The 19,194-nt window shown below is 42.1% G+C and overlaps 1 protein-coding gene across 2 annotated transcripts in view; it reads left to right on the top strand.

Annotated features, from left to right (window-relative positions):
- Positions 1 to 19,194, top strand: part of LOC140737588 (paladin-like) — a 357,859-nt gene that overhangs the window by 57,708 nt on the left and 280,957 nt on the right. For both annotated transcript variants that reach the window (XM_073064040.1, XM_073064030.1), the window contains exons 4-6: positions 606 to 785; positions 7,580 to 7,744; positions 17,784 to 17,944. In XM_073064040.1, coding sequence (XP_072920141.1) covers positions 606 to 785; positions 7,580 to 7,744; positions 17,784 to 17,944 — 506 coding nt within the window. The remainder of the gene's footprint in view (positions 1 to 605; positions 786 to 7,579; positions 7,745 to 17,783; positions 17,945 to 19,194) is intronic.

Genomic DNA, 19,194 nt, shown 5'->3' with positions numbered 1-19,194 from the left:
GTCTCTCAGTGGTTTGGTTTTGTTTGTCTATACATGTGATTCTTGCAGACACTGTTTATCTGCAACTCATCCAGGTCATTCTGATCTTTAGGTCCCACTCTCACGCTCCCCCACCCTTCGTAGCTGCATCATTCAACAAGTCGCTATTACTAAGTAATTGATAAGCTGGTTTACTATTGTCATATGTACTGAGGTACAACGAAAAACCCTAATCATGGTCATAGAAAGACTATGATCGCTTACAGTATGTCATACGACGTGCCGCATAACAGATGAACTGTTACTGGGTCTCAGGCTCATGTAATTTCATAAATAAATCACACATTTGAGTGCATTAAAGACAAAATTGTAAATTCATAAACTAAATTTAAGGTGGAGGGTTATATGGGGGGTCAGGGTTTAAGGGTTGGCACAACATGGTGGGCCGAATGGCCTGTACTGTGCTGTTTTGTTCTTAGTTCTTAAACCCAATACCTAATTGTTTGTATATTTATAAAGGAGATAAAACAATCCTTTCATGTTCTGCATTGACTTATGAGTGAGTATGATTATCTACAATTGCATGATTAACTGCTGATAGAATGCTTCATTCTGCATCATTTCAGGGGAAATACTTTATGATTAATGATATCGATGACAAAATCGATGTTCTTCTTACCCTGAAGAGTTATGGAGCACCAAATTTTCGACCGATTCAGCTCGGCTATTCTGTATATGGCATGGGGCAAACAACACTGAATGGCTTCCAGATAGTATTACAAAAACTAAAGGAAGAAGGAAATCAGGTGAGAAATCTGTTCAGTGCTGAGTCACATTCCTCTGGCTGGTCTAGACAGAAAAACAGAAGTCACAAATGTTTGTGTATTGACAGAATTTTGGTTCATGTATTTAGCAGGCTTGAGGTGTGAACCATCACTTGAGGTGATTGAGTGTGAGATCCAAAAAGCAGGCAGGGTCAGTCAGGACACTTGGTGGCACTTGAGAGCATTAGGCACATGGCAATGGCCTTAAAAAGAAGTTAGGTTTAAGTGGCTTGGATATTGGTGAGTGGGACAGGATTAAGTCAGAAAGAGTTTTTGGGACATTCAGAGGCACATGATTAAATAAGCTAAAATCAGCATGGTTTCCTTCAGGGGAAATCTTGTCTGACAAACCTGTTAAAATTCTTTAAGGAAATAACAGGCAAGATAGGCAAGGAGAAGTAAGTGGACTTTGTTTACCTGGATTTTCAGAAGGCCTTTGACAAGGTGCTGCACTTTAAGAAGAGAGGAAGGCAAAATAAAGGAAATTTTAGGCCAGTTAGCCTAACCTCAGTGGTTGGAGAAAGTGTTGGAGTCTATTTTTAAGGATGAGGGTTTGGGATATTTGAAGACTAATGATACAATAAGTCAGAGTCATCATGGTTTCTGAAAAGAGAAATCTTGCCTGACTAATCTGTTAGAGTTCTTCGAGGAAGTGACAGGCAGGGTGGACAAAGGAGAGGTAGTGGATGTCACTTGCTTCGATTTTCAGAAGGCATTTGATAAGGTGCCACACATATGGATGTGAACAAGATACCTGGATGGTATGTTGCTTCCTAGGTGCCAGGGTCAAGGATGTCTCAGATCGTGTCCATAACATTTTGGAGAGGGAGGGGGAGCAGCCAAGTGTCTTGGTACATATTGGTACCAGTGACATAGAAGAAAAAGCAATGAGGTCCTGAAGAGAGAATTAAAGAGCTAGGTAGAAAGCTGAGAAGCAGGACCTCCCAGGTACTAATTTCTGGATTGCTGTCTGTGCCATGTGCCAGTGAGGTTAGAAACAGGATGATCTAGCAGATAAATGCGTGGCTGAGGAACTGGTGCAGGGGGCAGGGCTTCAGATACTTGGAATCTCTTCTGAGGAGATATGACCTGTTCAAAAGTGATGGGTTGCACCTGAACCTGAGGAAGACCAATATTCTCCCGGGTAGGTTTGTTAGAGCTGTTGGGGAAGGTTTAAACAACACACACGAAATGCTGGTGGAACACAGCAGGCCAGGCAGTATCTATAGGGAGAAGCACTGTCGACGTTTTGGGCTGAGACCCTTCGTCAGGACTCAAGGACCAGTCAGAAGGTGTGGCTCTGCTGGTAAAGAATGGCATCAAATTAGTAAAAAGATGTGATACAGGATCGGAAGAATCCTTGTGGGTTGAGTTAAGAAACTGCAAAGGTAAAAGGATGTTGATGGCAGTTATATACAGGCCTCCCAGCAGTGGCTGGGAGGTGGACCACAGGTTACAACAGGAAATAGAAAAGGCGAGTCAAAAGGGCAATGTTATGGTAGTCATGGGAGATTTTAACATGCTGGTCGATTGGGAAAATCAAGTTGATAATGGATCTCAAGAGAGTGAGTTTGTTGAATGCCGAAGAGATAGCTTTTTAGAGCAGTTTGTTGTTGAGCCTACTAGGGGATCAGCTATACTGGATTGGGTGTAATGTAATAAACCGGAGGTGATTAGGGAGCTTAAGGTAGAAGAACCCTTAGGAACCAGTGATCACAATATAATTGAGTTCAACTTGAAATTTAATAGGGAGAAAGTAAAGTCTGATGTGGCAGTATTTCAGTGGAGTAAGGGAAATTACAGTGGCATGAGAGAGGAGTTGGCCAAAGTAAATTGGAAGGAGATGCTGGCAGGGATGACAGCAGAGCAGCAATGACGAGAGTTTCTGGGAAAAATGAGGAAGGTGCAGGTACCTGTATTCCGAAAATGAAGAAATACTCAAATGGTAAAATAGTACAACCGTAGCTGCCAAGGGAAGTCAAAGCTATTGTAAAAGCAAAAGAAAGGGCATACAACAAAGCAAAAATCAGTGAGAAGATAGAAGATTGGGAAGCTTTTAAAAAACAATAGGGAGCAAATATAAAAATCATTAGGGAAAATATGAAATATGAAAGCAAACTAGCAAATAATATCAAAGTGGGTAGTGAAAAATTTTTAAGTATGTTAAATATAAAAGAGAAATGAGAGTGGATATAGGACCACTAGAAAATGAGGAAGGAGAAATAATAACAGGGGACAAGGAGATGGCTGATGAATTAAATGAGTATTTTTCATCAGTCTTCAGTGTGCCAGATGTTGTAGTGTGTGAAGAAAGAGAAGTGGGTGCTGTTACTATTATAAGAGAGAAGATGCTCAAAAAGCTGAAAGACCTATAGGTACATAAGTCACCCAGGACCAGATTAACTTCATCATAGGGTTCTGAAAAAGGTAGCTTAGAGATTGTGGTGGCATTAGAAATGATCTTTCAGAAATCATTGGACTCTGGCATGGTGCCAGAAGACTGAAAAATTGAAATTATCACTCTACTCTTTAAGAAAGGAAATTATAGACCAGTTAGCCTGACCTCAGTGGTTGGGAAGATGTTAGATTCAATTGTTAAGGATGAGGTGATGGAATACTTGGTGACACAGGACAAGATAGGACAGAGTCAGCATGGTTTCCTTCAGGAAAAAATCCTGCCTCACGAACCCTTTTGGAATTCTTTGAGGAGATTACAAGTAGGATAGATAGAGGGAATGCAGTGGATGTTGTATATTTGGACTTTCAGAAGGCCTTTGACAAGGTGCCACACGTGAGGCTGCTTACCAAGTTAGGAGCCCATGGTACTACAGGAAAGTTACTGACATGGTTAGAGCATTGACTAATTGGTAGGAGGCAGTGAGTGGGAATAAAAGGATCCTTTTCTGGGTGGCTGCCAGTGACTAGTGGTGTTCCGTGGGGATTGGTGTTGGGACTACTTCTTTTTATAATGTATATAAATAATTCGGGTGGATGGAGCTCATCAGCCTGGGAAGGCAGCCCATCTTAGAGAGGGAAAACTCTGATTTCAAATCTCTGCTGCCTTGCGGCCATACCCATTTATGGGAAAGGCTTCGGGAGTAAAACCGGAGGACAAATCTGGAGCTGAAGTCCCTAAGGCAGTCTGACGTTGTCTTCAACCTCGCTCTAGCAGCTTGTGCAACGATACTGTTGCCAAGCTGTATCGGCCCTTGCCCTTCCCTTGGACAATATTGGTGGCATGGAGAGGGGAGACTTGCTGTTTGGGCAACTGCCGGTTTTCCATACAACCTTGCCCAGGCCTGCGCCCTGGAGAGGCTGAAGCAAGACTTTCCAGGTGCAGATCCATGGTCTCGCGAGACTAACGGATGCCATCATCAACTAAATAATTTAGATGATGGAATAGAATGCTTTGTTGCCAAGTATGCAGATGATACTAAGATTGGTGGAGGGGCAGGTGTGTTGAGGAAGCAGGTAGGATGCAGAAGAACTTAGACAGATTAGGAGAATGGGCAAGAAAGTGGCAAATGAAATACAATGTTGGAAAATGCATAGTCATGCACGTCAGTAGTAGATGTAAATGTGTGGACTATTATCTAAAAGGAGATAAAATCCAGGAATCTGAGATGCAAAGGGACTTGGGAGTCCTTGTGCAGAACACCATAAAGGATAGCTTGCAGGACGAGTCAGTGGTGAGGAAGGCAAATGCAATGTCAGCATTCCTTTCAAGAGGTCTAGAATACAAGAGCAGAGATGTGATTCTGAGGCTTTATAAGGCACTGGTGAGGCCTCACCTTGAGTATTGTGAACAGTTTTGGGCCCCTCATCTTAGAAAGGATGTGCTGGCATTGGAGAGGGTCCAGAGGAGGTTCGGAAGGTTGATTCCAGGAATTAAAGGATCCGGGAATGAGGAACGCTTGATGGCTCTGCTTCTGTACTCGCTGGATTTTGCAAGGATGGGGGGAGGGGGGGGGATCTCATTGAAACCTTTCGAATGTTGAAAAGTGAGACAGAGTAGATGTGGAAAGGATGTTTCCAATGGTGGGAGTGCCCAGGACAAGAGGGCACAGCCCCAGGAGAGAGGGGCGCCCTTTCAAAACATAAATGTAGAGACATTTCTTTAGCCAAAGGTTGGTGAATTTGTGGAATTTGTTGCTACATGCAGCTGTGGAGGTCAGAGGTCTGTTTAAGGCAGAGATTGATATGTTCTTGATGGGACATGGCATCAAAGGTTACGGGGAGAAGGCCGAAAATGGGGTTGAGGAGGTGAAAAAAAAGAATCCGCCATGAGATGGCCCAGTTCTGCTCCTAGGTCTTATGGTCTAATAAGGCTGCTTAACACAATAAAATCCTCTGGTGCTACAGAAAAGATACTGGCATGGATAGAGGAATCGCTGACAGACAGGAGGCAGCTGGTGGAAATAAAAAAGGACTTTTCTGGTTGGCTAACAGTGACTAGTGTTTCTCAGTATTGGGACCACTACTTTTCACATTGTTTGTCAATGCTTTAGATAATAGAATTGATGGCTTTGAGACAAAGTTTGTAGATGATACAAAGATAGGTAGAGAGGTAGGTAGTGCTGAGGATCAATGCGATGGCAGTAGGACTTGGACAAATTGGAAGAATGGGCAAAAGAGTGGCAGGTGGAATGCAGTGTTGGGAAAAGTAGGATAATGCATTTTGGTAAAAGGAACAATAGTATGGACTACTATCTAAATGGGAAGAAGGTACAAACATCTGGGGTGCAGAGGGACTTGGGAGTCATTGTGCAAGAATCCCAGAAGATTAATTTGCAGGTTGAGGTAAATTTACAGGTTTACAGGTAAAGAAGGTAAATACATTCATTTAAAGGGCAATACAATATAAAAAAAGGGAGATAATGATGAGTCTTTATAAGACACTAGTCAGGCCACATCTAGAGTATTGTCCTGAACGTATTCGGGGCTTATGCATGTTACTAGTGCAATATCTTGTACGCACCTGAGTGCTCAGGGCTTGTGATTCCATGGAAGCAGTCGAGATGCTGCAGTTTTTAAACTAATCTTTGAGCAGATCCTTGAATCTTTTCTCCTACTAATACCTTCTGTGAACAGAGCTTAGAGCCACTACACATAGGTAAGCACTTACTCTTCATGTTAGTCAATTAATGTAATGTCATTAGTTATATACAGGCTGTTAACCAATGGATGAGGTTATAAGTTAATTGACAAAAGTGTCAAGGATCGATGGAGTAATATTTTAATGTGACTAGAGTTGTGCAGCCAACTGGCTTACCCCTTCTCCCATTTCTGATGTTCATAAATTGGACTAACTGAATAGATTCTTCTTGAAAGAAGATTAAGTAATAACTCAATGACTAAAACTTGGGAAGGAGTGTAGGATATATACTTTAAATGGTCAAAAACATGCAGGGCTACAGAAATAGGGGTTAATAAACCACTGTAATAAATCTTTTGAAGCACTGCTATTGGTATAATGGGCTCACCTAAACTGTGCTATTATATGAATAGATGCAAGCTGCACTGTTACCCAGAACTGACCTTGACTTCCAGTGCTGGTCTGTGTGGAATCTCAAGTGTACCTTCAAGTGAACACATGGGTCTCTTTGGATGTGTTAGCTTTCTCCCATGCCCCAGAAATCTGCAAATTGGTAGATTAATTGGTCACTGTAAATTGCCATTGATGTAAGTGAATGGCAGAAACTAGGAGGAAGTGATGGAAATGTGGGAAATGAATACCCTTAGAGAGTAAGACCATATATTTTGGATATATACCTCAAGAATGGTTGAAAAGAGATAAATATTTAATGAATATACTGTTGGTGGCTGGTAAAAAGACTCTTACTAGGAAATGGTTATCACAGGAGAGCCCAACTTTAAATACATGGATGGAAATTACAACAGACATTTACAAAATGGAGAAGATAACAGCATTTGTTAATCATAAGCTGGAACAATTTGATTCATACTAGGAAAAATGGTTTAACTACGTAACACCTCATAGGCCTGATTTTATTCTCATAAATCAATGAATCTGTTGTAAATAAAAGATCACTCCCTACTTGTACATAGTTCTTTCCTTTTGCTTGTTTTTTCTTTCCACTCTTTTCTATAAGTGTATACCTCAGATAAATACTTTGTGGAGATCTGTGATATATATGATTATATGATATATATGTACAATGTCTGAAATACATCTTATGGAAATGTTTGTTTGATGATGAACTTCAATAAAAAAAAATTACAAAAAAAAAGGAAATGTGGGAAATGTAAAACAGGATTCGTTTAGGATTCAAGGTTTCAAAGGTCCATTTAATCTCAGAGAAATGTATATAATACACACCCTGAAATTCTTCTTCTTTGCAACCATGCACGAAAATAGTGGAATGCTCAAAAAATGAATGACAGTTAAATGTTAGAACCCTAAAGCCCACCCGCTCCCCCCTCCCACACGTAAGCAGCAGCAAAGCAATGATCCCCCTCCCCCCGAGCACTCAAGCATGCAGCAAAGCATCAATAAAGACAGAGACTTGCAGTACCCCAAAGACTACTTGTTCACCTGGTAATTCCACATACCACAGGCTCTCTCTCTCCGTAATAAGGGAAATAAGGTGTCCCTGATTAGTATAAAAATGGGTGTTTAATGGTCATCATGAACTCATTGGGTGAAAGGATATGTTTCTATGGAGTATGTTTTCAGCATTTATTGCTTTTTGATTTAATTTTTTGAAGTCTGACCATTTATCGAAACTTGTTTTTCCACAACCTCGATTCACTAGGAAATTATTTACTTCAATGTGCGAGAGGAGCCTGTCATTTTTCTTCATCAGGAGGACGATTTTGTTCCTTATACCCCACGTGACCATGATGACCTTCAGGAAAATCTCTATAATCTGACTTCAAGAGATCAGGTGGAAAATCTGGAATTAATCATTAAAAATGAGGTATGTGAATTTCCTGAGTTTTACAAATGACACTGAGTATCTTCTGGATAGACAAGACAGTTCAATCATTTCCATGTTGATTTCTCTTTGTATGGGAGAGAGAACCTGATTGTTGTGGTTGAACCATATCAGATTGATGTGAGAATGTGGTACATTAGTGTGTGTGTGTCTGATCGTGTAGTGAATCAACCATGCTTGCTGAGTGCTGAGGGCTCTCCCTCTTTCTCACGTGGGCTTTAGAGTGCATGTGTTTTTCATTCAGCAGGCCCAGTCCAGCACTCCCACACCGTAAATTGCACAGTGTGTTCATGGCTACAAGGAATGTTTAATCCAGTAGAAACATTTAATCCTACTGTTCCATTGTCATTCTTGCTTTGAGTGTACACTATACTTGGCAATGAGAATCAAAACAAGAATGGTTGTTCTATTACAAGCACCCAATCTGTTTTTGAATGTAGCTATGACAAGACTCAGAGTGGTTAACCCAATCATTGGTTGCCATTTGTATCAGAGAGATAACTTGATTGTTGTCCAAAAGTCTGATAGGTCAGTTTGCATCTGTGGCAACAACAAATTGACTGCAAACCCTGTGACAAAAGTAAATGCCTATCGATTACCATTGAGGGACTGTATGTAACCCTGTCGAGAGGCCAACAGTTCTCAACACTCGACCCGAAACACGCCTGTTACAGTCAGGTCACTCTGGATGAAGACATTCGGGAGATTACTGCAATTAACTCACACAGAGGCCTGTTTCGATACAAACAGCTGCCATTTGGGCTGAGTTTGACCCCTGGTATACTCCAATGACTTATTGGTAGCTTGGTTAAAGAAATCCCCTATGTCTGTTCCTATCTTGAATATATGTTAGTAACTGGGACGTCAGTGGCCCACCACCTTGCAACATTGGACAGAGGCATAATGGGGGAAACACCAGGTATCCAAAAGATATCATCACCCAGAACACAATGATGGACATTGACCTTGTCTGCCTACTCTTACACAATAAAGTATATCCCCCTACCCCGGAAAGAAAATGTGGAGGGAGTCACCAATGGTCAAGTACACCGAGTCTGCCGCAGCACCATTCAAAGTTATGCCTAGAGAAAACCCCCATCACCAGTCACTTCACGAGGCAGTGGACCACCTGGGATCCACAGGTGAAAAGAGGGAATCTGGCCCATCACTCCTCCACCCGAATTTTAACCATTCACAAATCGGCAATATGAACTGAGCCTACAGGATGGCTGAATATTTTGTGGCTGTTGTGTAGTGGTTCACTTCTCCCCCACCCTAGTCTGCAAGCGTGTTCTCAGTGACGTGCATGATGCCCAACCAAGTGTGGAGCTAATGAACGCACTGGCTAGAAGCTCTGTGTGGTTACCCAAATGGACACCGATATTGAGAAGATGGTGCACATCGGTCCGATTTGTCAGTTGTCAGATGTCACCCTTAAACCATTCTGGTTATTGTGGATGCCTATTCGGAGTGCATAGAGGTGTTACCCACTCATTCATCATGTCACTCCACAACTACCACCACTAAACTACAGTTGGCCTTTGCCACATTTGGTATTCTAGAAATGATCATACCTGGCAACGGTCTGGCCTTCACGAGTGCCAAATTTGAGGAGTTTCTTGAGAAGAATGGTGTTATGTACTGGACAAAGAGTCTATATCAAGCAGCATCAACTGGCCCAGCGGAGCGAGCAGCGCAAACAATGAAATGAAGTCCTTCAAAACAAACCCAAACATTTCCTTTTCCAATATTGAGTTACCCCAAATGGTGATATGAGGCCTTTCAAAGATCTCAGATCTCAAGTTCAACAGTTAAATGTGGAGCAGTTAAGCATGATGCCTTTAAGGGTCAATGCCAAGGCCAACGATGAAAATGCAGCTGGAGAAGAGGGATTTAAACCAGGCTGAAGTGGAGAGGGATGTGACCTCCCCTGCTGACCATCTTGTTAGTGAGTGTACAGTCACTTGATGATCTCAGGGCAAGGCTGCTGTATCAGAGGCAGATGAGGCTGATCTCTCTTGTTTGTTGCATTGAGTCTTGGTTAACAGCGAACACGCCAGACAGAGTTATCCGACCGGAGGGTTTTACCATCTTCGGAATTGATCGAACCTTGAATCCTGGAAAGGAAAGAGGTGGCGGCGCATGCTATTTAGTCAATTCTCTTTGGTACATGGACTTTGGGGCTATGTCAACCTCTTGTTCTCCTGACTTAGAACAACTAACGATTAAATGTAGATCATTCTATTTGCCTTGGGAGTTCTCGTCCGTGATCCTGACTGAAGTTTACATACCACCAGTTAATGCTTTGCATCAGTCTTCACTGTGGAAGACACTAGCAGTGGGCCAGGGGTCCATGAATGTCAGGAGCTACTGCAAAGGACAAAGAGCTAGGCAAACTCAAAGGTTTTAAGGTGGATAAGTCACCTAGAACAGATGGTCTACATTCCAGAGTCCTGACAGAGGTTGCTGAAGGGATAACGGATGCATCGATTATGGTCTTTCAAGAATCACTTGATTCTAGCATGGTCCCAGAGGGCTGGGAAATCGCAAATGTCACTCCACTCTTTAAGAAGGGAGGAAGGAAAAAGAAGGGAAATTATAGGTCAGTTAGCCTAACCTCAGTGGTCGGGGAAGTGTTGGAAACTATCATTAAGGATAATGTTTTGGGGTACTTGGAGACTAATGATACAATAAGTCAAAGTCAGCATGGTTTCTGTGAAGGGAAATCTTGCCTTAATAATCTGTTAGAGTCTTCGAGTAAGTTTTTGGAGTATTGTCAACATGTCTCAGAAAGGACGTGTTGTCATTGGAGAGAGTCCAGAGGAGGTTCACGAGAAAGGGGTTAACATATGAGGAATGTTTGGCAACTTTGGGCCCGTACTCATTCGGATTTAGAAGAGTGCGGGTGGATCTCATTGAAACCTACTGAATGTTGAAAGGACTAGATAGGATGGATGTGGAGAGGATGTTTCCTATGGTGGGGGTGTCCAGAACTAGAGGGCAACGCCTCAAAATTGAAGGATGACCTTTTAAAACACAGGTCAGGAGAACTTTTTTTAGCCAAAGAATAGTAAATCTGTGGAATGCTCTGCCACAGACTGAAGTGGAGGGCAAGTCCATGGGTATATTTAAGGTGGAAGTTGATAGTTTCCTGATCATGAAAACATACGGTAAGAAGGCAGGTGTATGGGGTTGAGTGGGATCCAGAATCAGCCATGATAGAATGGTAGAGCAGGTTTGATGGGCCAAATGTCCTAATTCTGCTCTATGTCTTATGGTCTTATGATCCTTTGGTCTCAATGTCTGAAGATGACGTACAGCCTGCCTTCAAAAGAGTGAATCCAAGGAAAGCGTTTGGCCAATATGGAGTATCTGGTCGAATACTGAAGACCTGCGTCTAAATGACTATTGCCCGGTAGTATTTACATTCACAGTGATGAAGTGTTTTGAGAGGCTGTTGTTGAAGTATATCAGCTCCTTTCTGAATGAGGACATGGATCTGGTCCAATTCGCCAACTGAAGCAACAGGTCTAAAGCAGATGTTATCTCGTTGGCTGTTCACACAACCCTGGAACATCTGGACAGTAAGGATGCACAGATCAGGATACTCTTTCATCAATTACAGCTCAACATTTAATACCATCATCCCCTCAAGACTAATCAGTAAACTCCAAGACCTGGGCCTCAATACCCACTTGTGCATTTGGATCCTGGGTTTCCTCATTTGTAGACCCCAGGCAGTTCGGATTGGCAAAGACATCTCTTCCACAATCTCCAACAACACAGGAGCACTGCAGGGCTATGTGCTTACCCCTGCTCTGCTCGCATTATACCTACGATTGTATGGCTAAGTACAGCTCCAACTCCATATGCAAGTTTGCTGATTACAGCACTGTTGTGGGCTGTTTCAAAGGGGGAGATGAATCAGCATACAGGAGGGAGATTGACAATTTGTCTGAGTGGTGTCATAACAACAACCTCTCATTCAATGTCAATAAGGCCATAAGACATAGGAGTAGAATTAGGCCATTCAGCCCATCAAGCCTGCTCCAGCATTCCATCATGGCTGATCCTTCTTGTCATATCCTTTGATGCCCTGACTGATCAGGAAGCGATCAACTTCCATCTTAAATATACCAATGAACTTGGCCTCCACTGCAGTCTGTGGCAGAGCAGAAACTGATTGTAGACATCAGGACAGGGAAACCAGAGGTCCATGAGCCAGTAATCATTAGATGAGAGATGGAGAGGGTCAGTAACTTTAAATGCATTTTCCAACATTGTATTTCATTTTCAGCTCTCATGGCCATTCTCCTAATCTGTCTAAGTCCTTCTGCAGCCTACCTGTTTCATCAACACTACCTGTCCCTCCAGCAATCTTCATATCATCTGCAAACCTGGCAATAAAGCCATCTATTCCATCATCTAAATCACTGATATATAAAATAAAAAGCAGTCCCAACACCAACCCCTGAAGAACAACACTAGTCACTGGCAGCCACCCAAAAAAGAATCATTCTATTCCCACTCATTGCCTCCTATGGTTCTTAGGAAGCTGAAAGGTCTGAAGGTAGATAAGTCAGCTGAACCAGTTGGTGTACAGCCCAGGGTTCTGAAAGTGGCTGAAGAGATTGTGGAGGCATTAGTAATGATCTTTCAGGAATCACTAGATATGAGCCCATGGTATTACAGGACAAATTCTAGCATGGATAAAGCAGTGGTTGATTGGCAGGAGGCATAGAGTGGGAATAAAGGGGGTCTTTTCTGGCTGGCTGCTGGTGACTAGTGGTGTTCCACAATGGTCTGTGTTGGGATTGATGGCTTTGTTGCAAAGTTTGCAGCAGATGATATGAAGATAGGTGGAGGGGTGTGTAGTTTTGAGGAAGTAGAAAGGCTATAGATGGACAGAAAGATTAGGAGAATGGACAAAGAAATGGCAGGTGGAATATAGTGTCCAGAAGTATATGGTCTAAATGGAGAGAAAATAGAAAAAAATTGAGGTGCAAAAGGACTTGGGAGTCCTTGTGCAGGATTCCCTAAAGGTTAATTTGTAGGTTGAGTCTGTGGTGCGGAAGGCAAATGCGATGTTAGCATTCATTTTAGGAGGTCTGGAATATAAAACAATGTTGAGACTTTATAAAGCACTGGTGAGGCCTCATTTGGATTATTGTGAGCAGTTTTGGCACCTTATCTTAGAAAGGATGTGCAGAAACTGGAGAGAGTTCAAAGGTGGTTCACAAAAATGATTCCAGATTGAATGTTTTGTCATATGAAGAGTATTCGATGGCTCTGGGCCTGCATTCATTGGAATTCAGAAGACTGAGGGGTATCCTCATTGAAACCCATCGAATAGTGAAACTCCTTGATAGAGTGGATGTGAAGAGGATGCTTCCTATGGTGGGACAGTCTCAGACCAGAGGTCACAGCCTTAGAACAGAGGGGCATCCTTTTAGAAAGGAGATGAGGAGGAAATTATTTAGCCAGAGAGTGGTGAATCTGTGGAAGTCTTTGCCACAGTCAGCTGTGGAGCCCAAGTCTCTGTGTATATTTAAGGCAGAGGTTGATAGATTCTTGACTGGTCAGGGCATGAAGGGATACAGGGAATAGACAAAAGATTTGGTGAGAGGAATATTGGATCAGCTATGATGAAATGGTGGAGCAGACTTGATGGGTCAAATGGCCTAATTCTGCTCCTATATCTTATGGTTTTGTATGAAGGGGTTCAACCCAAAACATTAAAGGATATCTATATAGATGCTGCCTGCCAATGTGTGCCTCCTGTAGCTTTTTTTTTGTTCCTTGAGAAGGTGACTTACTTATCTTTTTTGAGGATAATTATAGCTACAATACTATGTATGATTAATGACATTCATTTGTCACCAATCATGCATTGCCCATGGGGTGGTCAGTATGGTAACGTGCAGTGTGCAGGGCACTATTACTGCTCAGGGCATCACAGTTCAGAGTTCAATTCCTGCATCCTCTCTAAGGAGTTTATATGTTGTGTCTGTGGAATACAAAGGTTTTCTCCAGGTGCCCCAGTTTCCTTCCACAATCCAAAGGTGTACTGGTTAGTAGGTTAATTGGTAAATTGACCCATGATTAGGCTAGGGTTAAATCAGGGGTTGCTGTCTGTGTGGCTTGAATGGCCAGAACAGCCTTTTCCATGTTGTATCTCTAAATACATAACTAATTTGTGCATTGATGCATATTGATAATGGTGGATAAAATCTCTCAATATACAATTCAGTGGATGAGGATTTTGTGCTTCATGCATTGTGAGAAATGTTCTGTTAAGTTGGATTCTCAGAAACTGTTTCGAATGTCAAGAAATTAGATTTAACCTCCAGCTGATTATTTACAGTCACAATTAAGTTTGATTTATTTAGATAGATAGATAGATAAATAGATAGATACTTTATTCATCCCCATGGGGAAATTCAACTTTTTTTCCAATGTCCCATACACTTGTTGTAGCAAAAACTAATTACATACAATACTTAACTCAGTAAAAAAATATGATATGCATCTAAATCACTATCTCAAAAAGCATTAATAATAGCCTTTAAAAAGTTCTTAAGTCCTGGCGGTTGAATTGTAAAGCCTAATGGCATTGGGGAGTATTGACCTCTTCATCCTGTCTGAGGAGCATTGCATTGATAGTAACCTGTCGCTGAAACTGCTTCTCTGTCTCTGGATGGTGCTATGTAGAGGATGTTCAGAGTTTTCCATAATTGACCGTAGCCTACTCAGCGCCCTTCGCTCAGCTACCGATGTTAAACTCTCCAGTACTTTGCCCACGACAGAGCCCGCCTTCCTTACCAGCTTATTAAGACGTGAGGCGTCCCTCTTCTTAATGCTTCCTCCCCAACACGCCACCACAAAGAAGAGGGCGCTCTCCACAACTGACCTATAGAACATCTTCAGCATCTCACTACAGACATTGAATGACGCCAACCTTCTAAGGAAGTACAGTCGACTCTGTGCCTTCCTGCACAAAGAGAAGGCTGTTCTAATTGAAATATTGCTAACGTACCTGCAGAAACATGCAATAAAAATCTATTACTCTTTGAATTACCCCTGGGATGCAGAATATTGACCAGATATTCCTGATGAGGAAGACTAATACTAAGATCAGGAATATACATATATGATCGAAGATGATCTGCTTTAGTCATTTGAAATAAATCTAGAACGTGTGCCATTTAGAACACTAAATTACGGGCTTTTAGCTTTTTCTGGCTGCCCTGTTGAGTCAACATGGGAGGCTCCACACTGGTAGGGGCAAGCAATTTTAAAAAGTAGTATTCATGGGCTTTCATGTTTTTCTAGCGGCCCGATCGTATTGTGATTCATTAGCAAGGGCAAATAAAAATAATGTAGGGATAGGTAGAGTGACTATTGTTAGAGTGGACCAGTGTTATAGTTGGGGGGGGGGGGGGGCTGGCTGAACAGCCTTAACGTAGGACATAGACATTTACAGCTCATTACAGGCCCTTCAGCCCACAATGTTGTGCCGACCATGTAACCTACTCTAGAAACTGCCTAGAATTTCCCTAGTGCAAAGCCTCGAGTGAGGTTAGTTTCTGGTAAGTTTCTTCTTCATTCTTCATCTGTTTGTGCATAGTTAGTGTATTGAGAATGGCTCCAGGAGCTGTGTGTGAGATGTGGGAACTCTGGGAGACCTCCAGCATCCCAGATATCCACATCTGCACCAGAAGCCTCAAGCTGCAGCTCCTCACAGAATATAAGGATCTGAAGCTGCAGCTCGATGACTTTCAGCTCATTTGGGAAATGTAGAGGAGATACATAAGAGCTATAGGAAGGTAGTCACCCCGAAGTTGCCAGATTTGTAGACGATACAAAGATAGGTAGAGTGGCAGGTAGTGTTGAGGAAGCAAAGAGGCTACTGAAAGACTTGGATAGATTAGCAGAATGGGCAAAGAAGTGGCAGATGGAATCAGTGTTGGGAAGTTTATAGCCATGCACTTTGGTAGAAGGAATAAAATCATAGGCTGTTTTCTAAATGGAAATGTTGAAAATCTCCCCTTTAGTTCCATTCCCCCGCCTTCTCACCATAACCTTTGATGCCCTGCCTACTCAGATACCTATCAATCTCTGCCTTAAATACACCCAATGACTTGGCCTCCACTGCTGCCCATGGCAACAAATTCCATAGATTCACCACTCTCTGGCTAAAAAAATTTTTTGCATCTTTGTTCTGAATGGGCGCCCTGCAATCCTCAAGTCATGTCCTCTCGTACTAGACTCCCCCCACCATGGGAAACAACTTTGCCACATCCACTCTGTCCATGCCTTTCAACATTTGAAATGTTTCTATGAGGTCCCCCATCATTCTTCTAAACTCCAAGGGGTACAGTCCAAGAGCGGTCAAACGTTCCTCATATGTTAACCCTCTCATTCCCCGAATCATTCTAGTGAATCTTCTCTGAACCCTCTCCAATGTCAGCACATCCTTTCTTAAATAAGGAGCCCAAAACTGCACACAGTATTCCAAGTGAGGTCTTACCAGTGCCTTATAGAGCCCCAGCATCACATCCCTGCTCCTATACTCTATTCCTCTAGAAATGAATGCCAACATTGCATTTGCCTTCTTCACCACCGACTCAACCTGGAGGTTAACCTTAAGGGTATCTGCACAAGGACTCCCAAGTCCCATTGCATCTCAGAACTTTGAATTCTCTCCCCATTTAAATAATAGCCTTCCCGTTTATTTCTTCTACCAAAGTGCATGATCGTACACTTTCCGACATTGCAATTCATTTGCCACTTCTTTGCCCATTCCCCCAATCTATCCAAATCTCTCTGCAGACTCTCTGTTTCCTCAGCACTACTGGCCCCTCCACCTATCTTTGTATCATCAGCAAACTTAGCCACAAAGCCATCTATCCTATAATCCAAATCGTTGATATACAATGTAAAAAGAAGCGGCCCCAACACGGACGCCTGTGGAACACCACTGGTAACTGGCAGCCAACTAGAATAGGATCCCTTTATTCCGACTCTCTGTTTCCTGCCAATCAACTAACACTCTATCCACATATGTAACTTTCCCGTAATTCCATGGGCTCTTATCTTGTTTAGCAGCCTCATGTGCGGCACCTTGTCAAAGGCCTTCTGAAAATCCAAATACACAACATCCACTGCATCTCCCTTGTCTAGTCTACTTGTAATTTCCTCAAAAAATTGCACTAGGTTTGTCAGGCAGGATTTTCCTTTAAGGAAACCATGCTGAGTTCTGCCTATCTTGTCATATGCCTCCAGGTACTCCATAACCTCATCCTTGACAATCGACTCCAACAACTTCCCAACCACCGATGTCAAGCTAACAGGTCTATAATTTCCTTTTTGCTTCCTTGCCCCTTTCTTAAATAGCAGAGTGACATTTGCAATCTTCCAGTCTTCCATACTGCCCCCGTTGTCCATCCCTCCTGATTGGATAGCCCTCATCCAATCAGGTTTCTGCTCTCCCACCTTGTTTACAATTGAATTCCAGTTCTTACTTAGAGCGAGACCTTCTACAAAAATCACATTTTGAAACTGATGGTATGATCTTTATGTTTCAATTTTTCTATCAGGCTCAGGTTATAAGATAAAAGAGACAATGCATAAATTAAAAAACCAATTTGTGAGACAACTTTCATGCCTAACACTAAGGTCAATTTTGCATTCTTGTAGCATCTGAAATTAACGTAATGATTCAACCATTAAAACAGGAGCATTCCTCAAAACTCAGTGATAACCAACTTGCAAAAAGAGCTCCCGTTTCTGAAGAAAAGCTCAGTAAAGCAATTAATATAATGAAAAGTTTCTGTCTAAGATCCTCATAATTTTGAATTCTTGTATTATGACTTCCTCTGTCCTGATATATAAGGGTAAATGAGGGTGAAATTTATTGTTTGATCTTTTTAGTCCACACTATTAAGTACCAAACAGAATCTGCAGATTTCGAACACCCATGCTAATACCAATATTGTTTTTCCTTTTCTGTTACATTTAGCTGCTGGATTTTGCTGTTTTGAGCAACAAAGTATACTTTGTTTATCATGGCACAGAGCAATTTGTTGCTGAGCCTCTCCCAAAGACAATTGAGAACGTGGAAGATGTTCGTATCTCCGAGGAGGTCTATAGAGGCTATGTGTTTACAATGCCATACTTCAGGTACTTTCATTAGTACGAATTTTTATTTTTATTAATGTGGATTTTTAAAACAGAGATTTGGATCACTGTCAACAATTTAAAACAATCACTCAGGTACTCTGTTCTTGCAAATTCCTGTCCCTTCTCCAATCTCCCTTGTTTCTAAAAGTCCTTTTTTTGCCATTCAAATTTATGTCTCTATTTTGCATAACTATGCTTCAATCTGCCAGTTAGATATCCACTTCAGTGGAGCATCCTTTATCAGAGTAGTTATGGTAAACCGCTCCATGAAAACCTGCCTCCTGTTTTTTAAATTGATGACCATGACATCCTCCTTTATCTTCTCGTAGGATGGGAACACACTGACCTGGTTCGCTTAAGAGCCATTTATTTCAAGGAGAAGAGAATATAAATACAAAGAGATAATGCTAAAGCTTTCTAAGACATTGGGCAGGCCGCACTTGGAATATTGTCAACAGTTTTGGGCCCCATATCTCAGAAGGGATGTGTTGTCATTGGAGAGAGTCCAGTGGGGGTTCACGAGGATGATTCCAAGAATGAAGGGGTTAACATATGAGAAGCATTTCGCTGCTTTGGGCCTGTACTCACTAAAATTTATAAAGAATGTGGGGAAGATCTCATTGAAACCTACCAAATGTTGAAAGGACTAGGTAGGGTGGATGTGGAGAGGATGTTTCTTCTGGTGGAGGTGTCCAGAACTAGGGGGCACAGCCTCAAAATTGAGGGGAGACCTTTTTGAACAGAGGTAAGGAGGAATTTTTTTAGCCAGTGAGTAGTGAATCTGTGGAATGCTCTGCCACAGACTGCAGTGGAGGCCAAGCCCAGGGGTATATTTAAAGCGGAAGTTGATAGTTTCTTGATTGGTCAGGGCATCAAAGGATATGGTGATAAGTTAGGTATATGGGGTTGAGCGGGATCCAGGATCAGCCATAATGGAATGGTGCAGCAGACTCGATGGGCTGAATGGCCTAATTCTGCTCCTATGTCTTACAGTCTTATTCTTATAAATTCAGGCATTGGCATCCATCATCTACAATGACTTCTTTTTCGAACTCTCGTAGCCCATGCTCAAACCTTTGCTTCCTATTCTCATCTATAAGTTACCTTTCATCTGAAAACATGCCAGTTTTTTGTGTATACTGCTGAATCCAGGTCTATCTAATCACCATTTTTCCTAATCTTGCCTCTGTTACTGATTTGTTTAGCTTCAGAAAAAGAGAATATTCCTCTGACTGGGAAGTCAAAGCTTC

This window comes from Hemitrygon akajei, chromosome 2 (assembly GCF_048418815.1).
Source record: "Hemitrygon akajei chromosome 2, sHemAka1.3, whole genome shotgun sequence".
NCBI lineage: Eukaryota > Metazoa > Chordata > Chondrichthyes > Myliobatiformes > Dasyatidae > Hemitrygon > Hemitrygon akajei.
The sequence above is the reverse complement of the archived record's forward strand: the minus strand, read 5'-3'. Positions and strand labels throughout refer to the sequence as shown.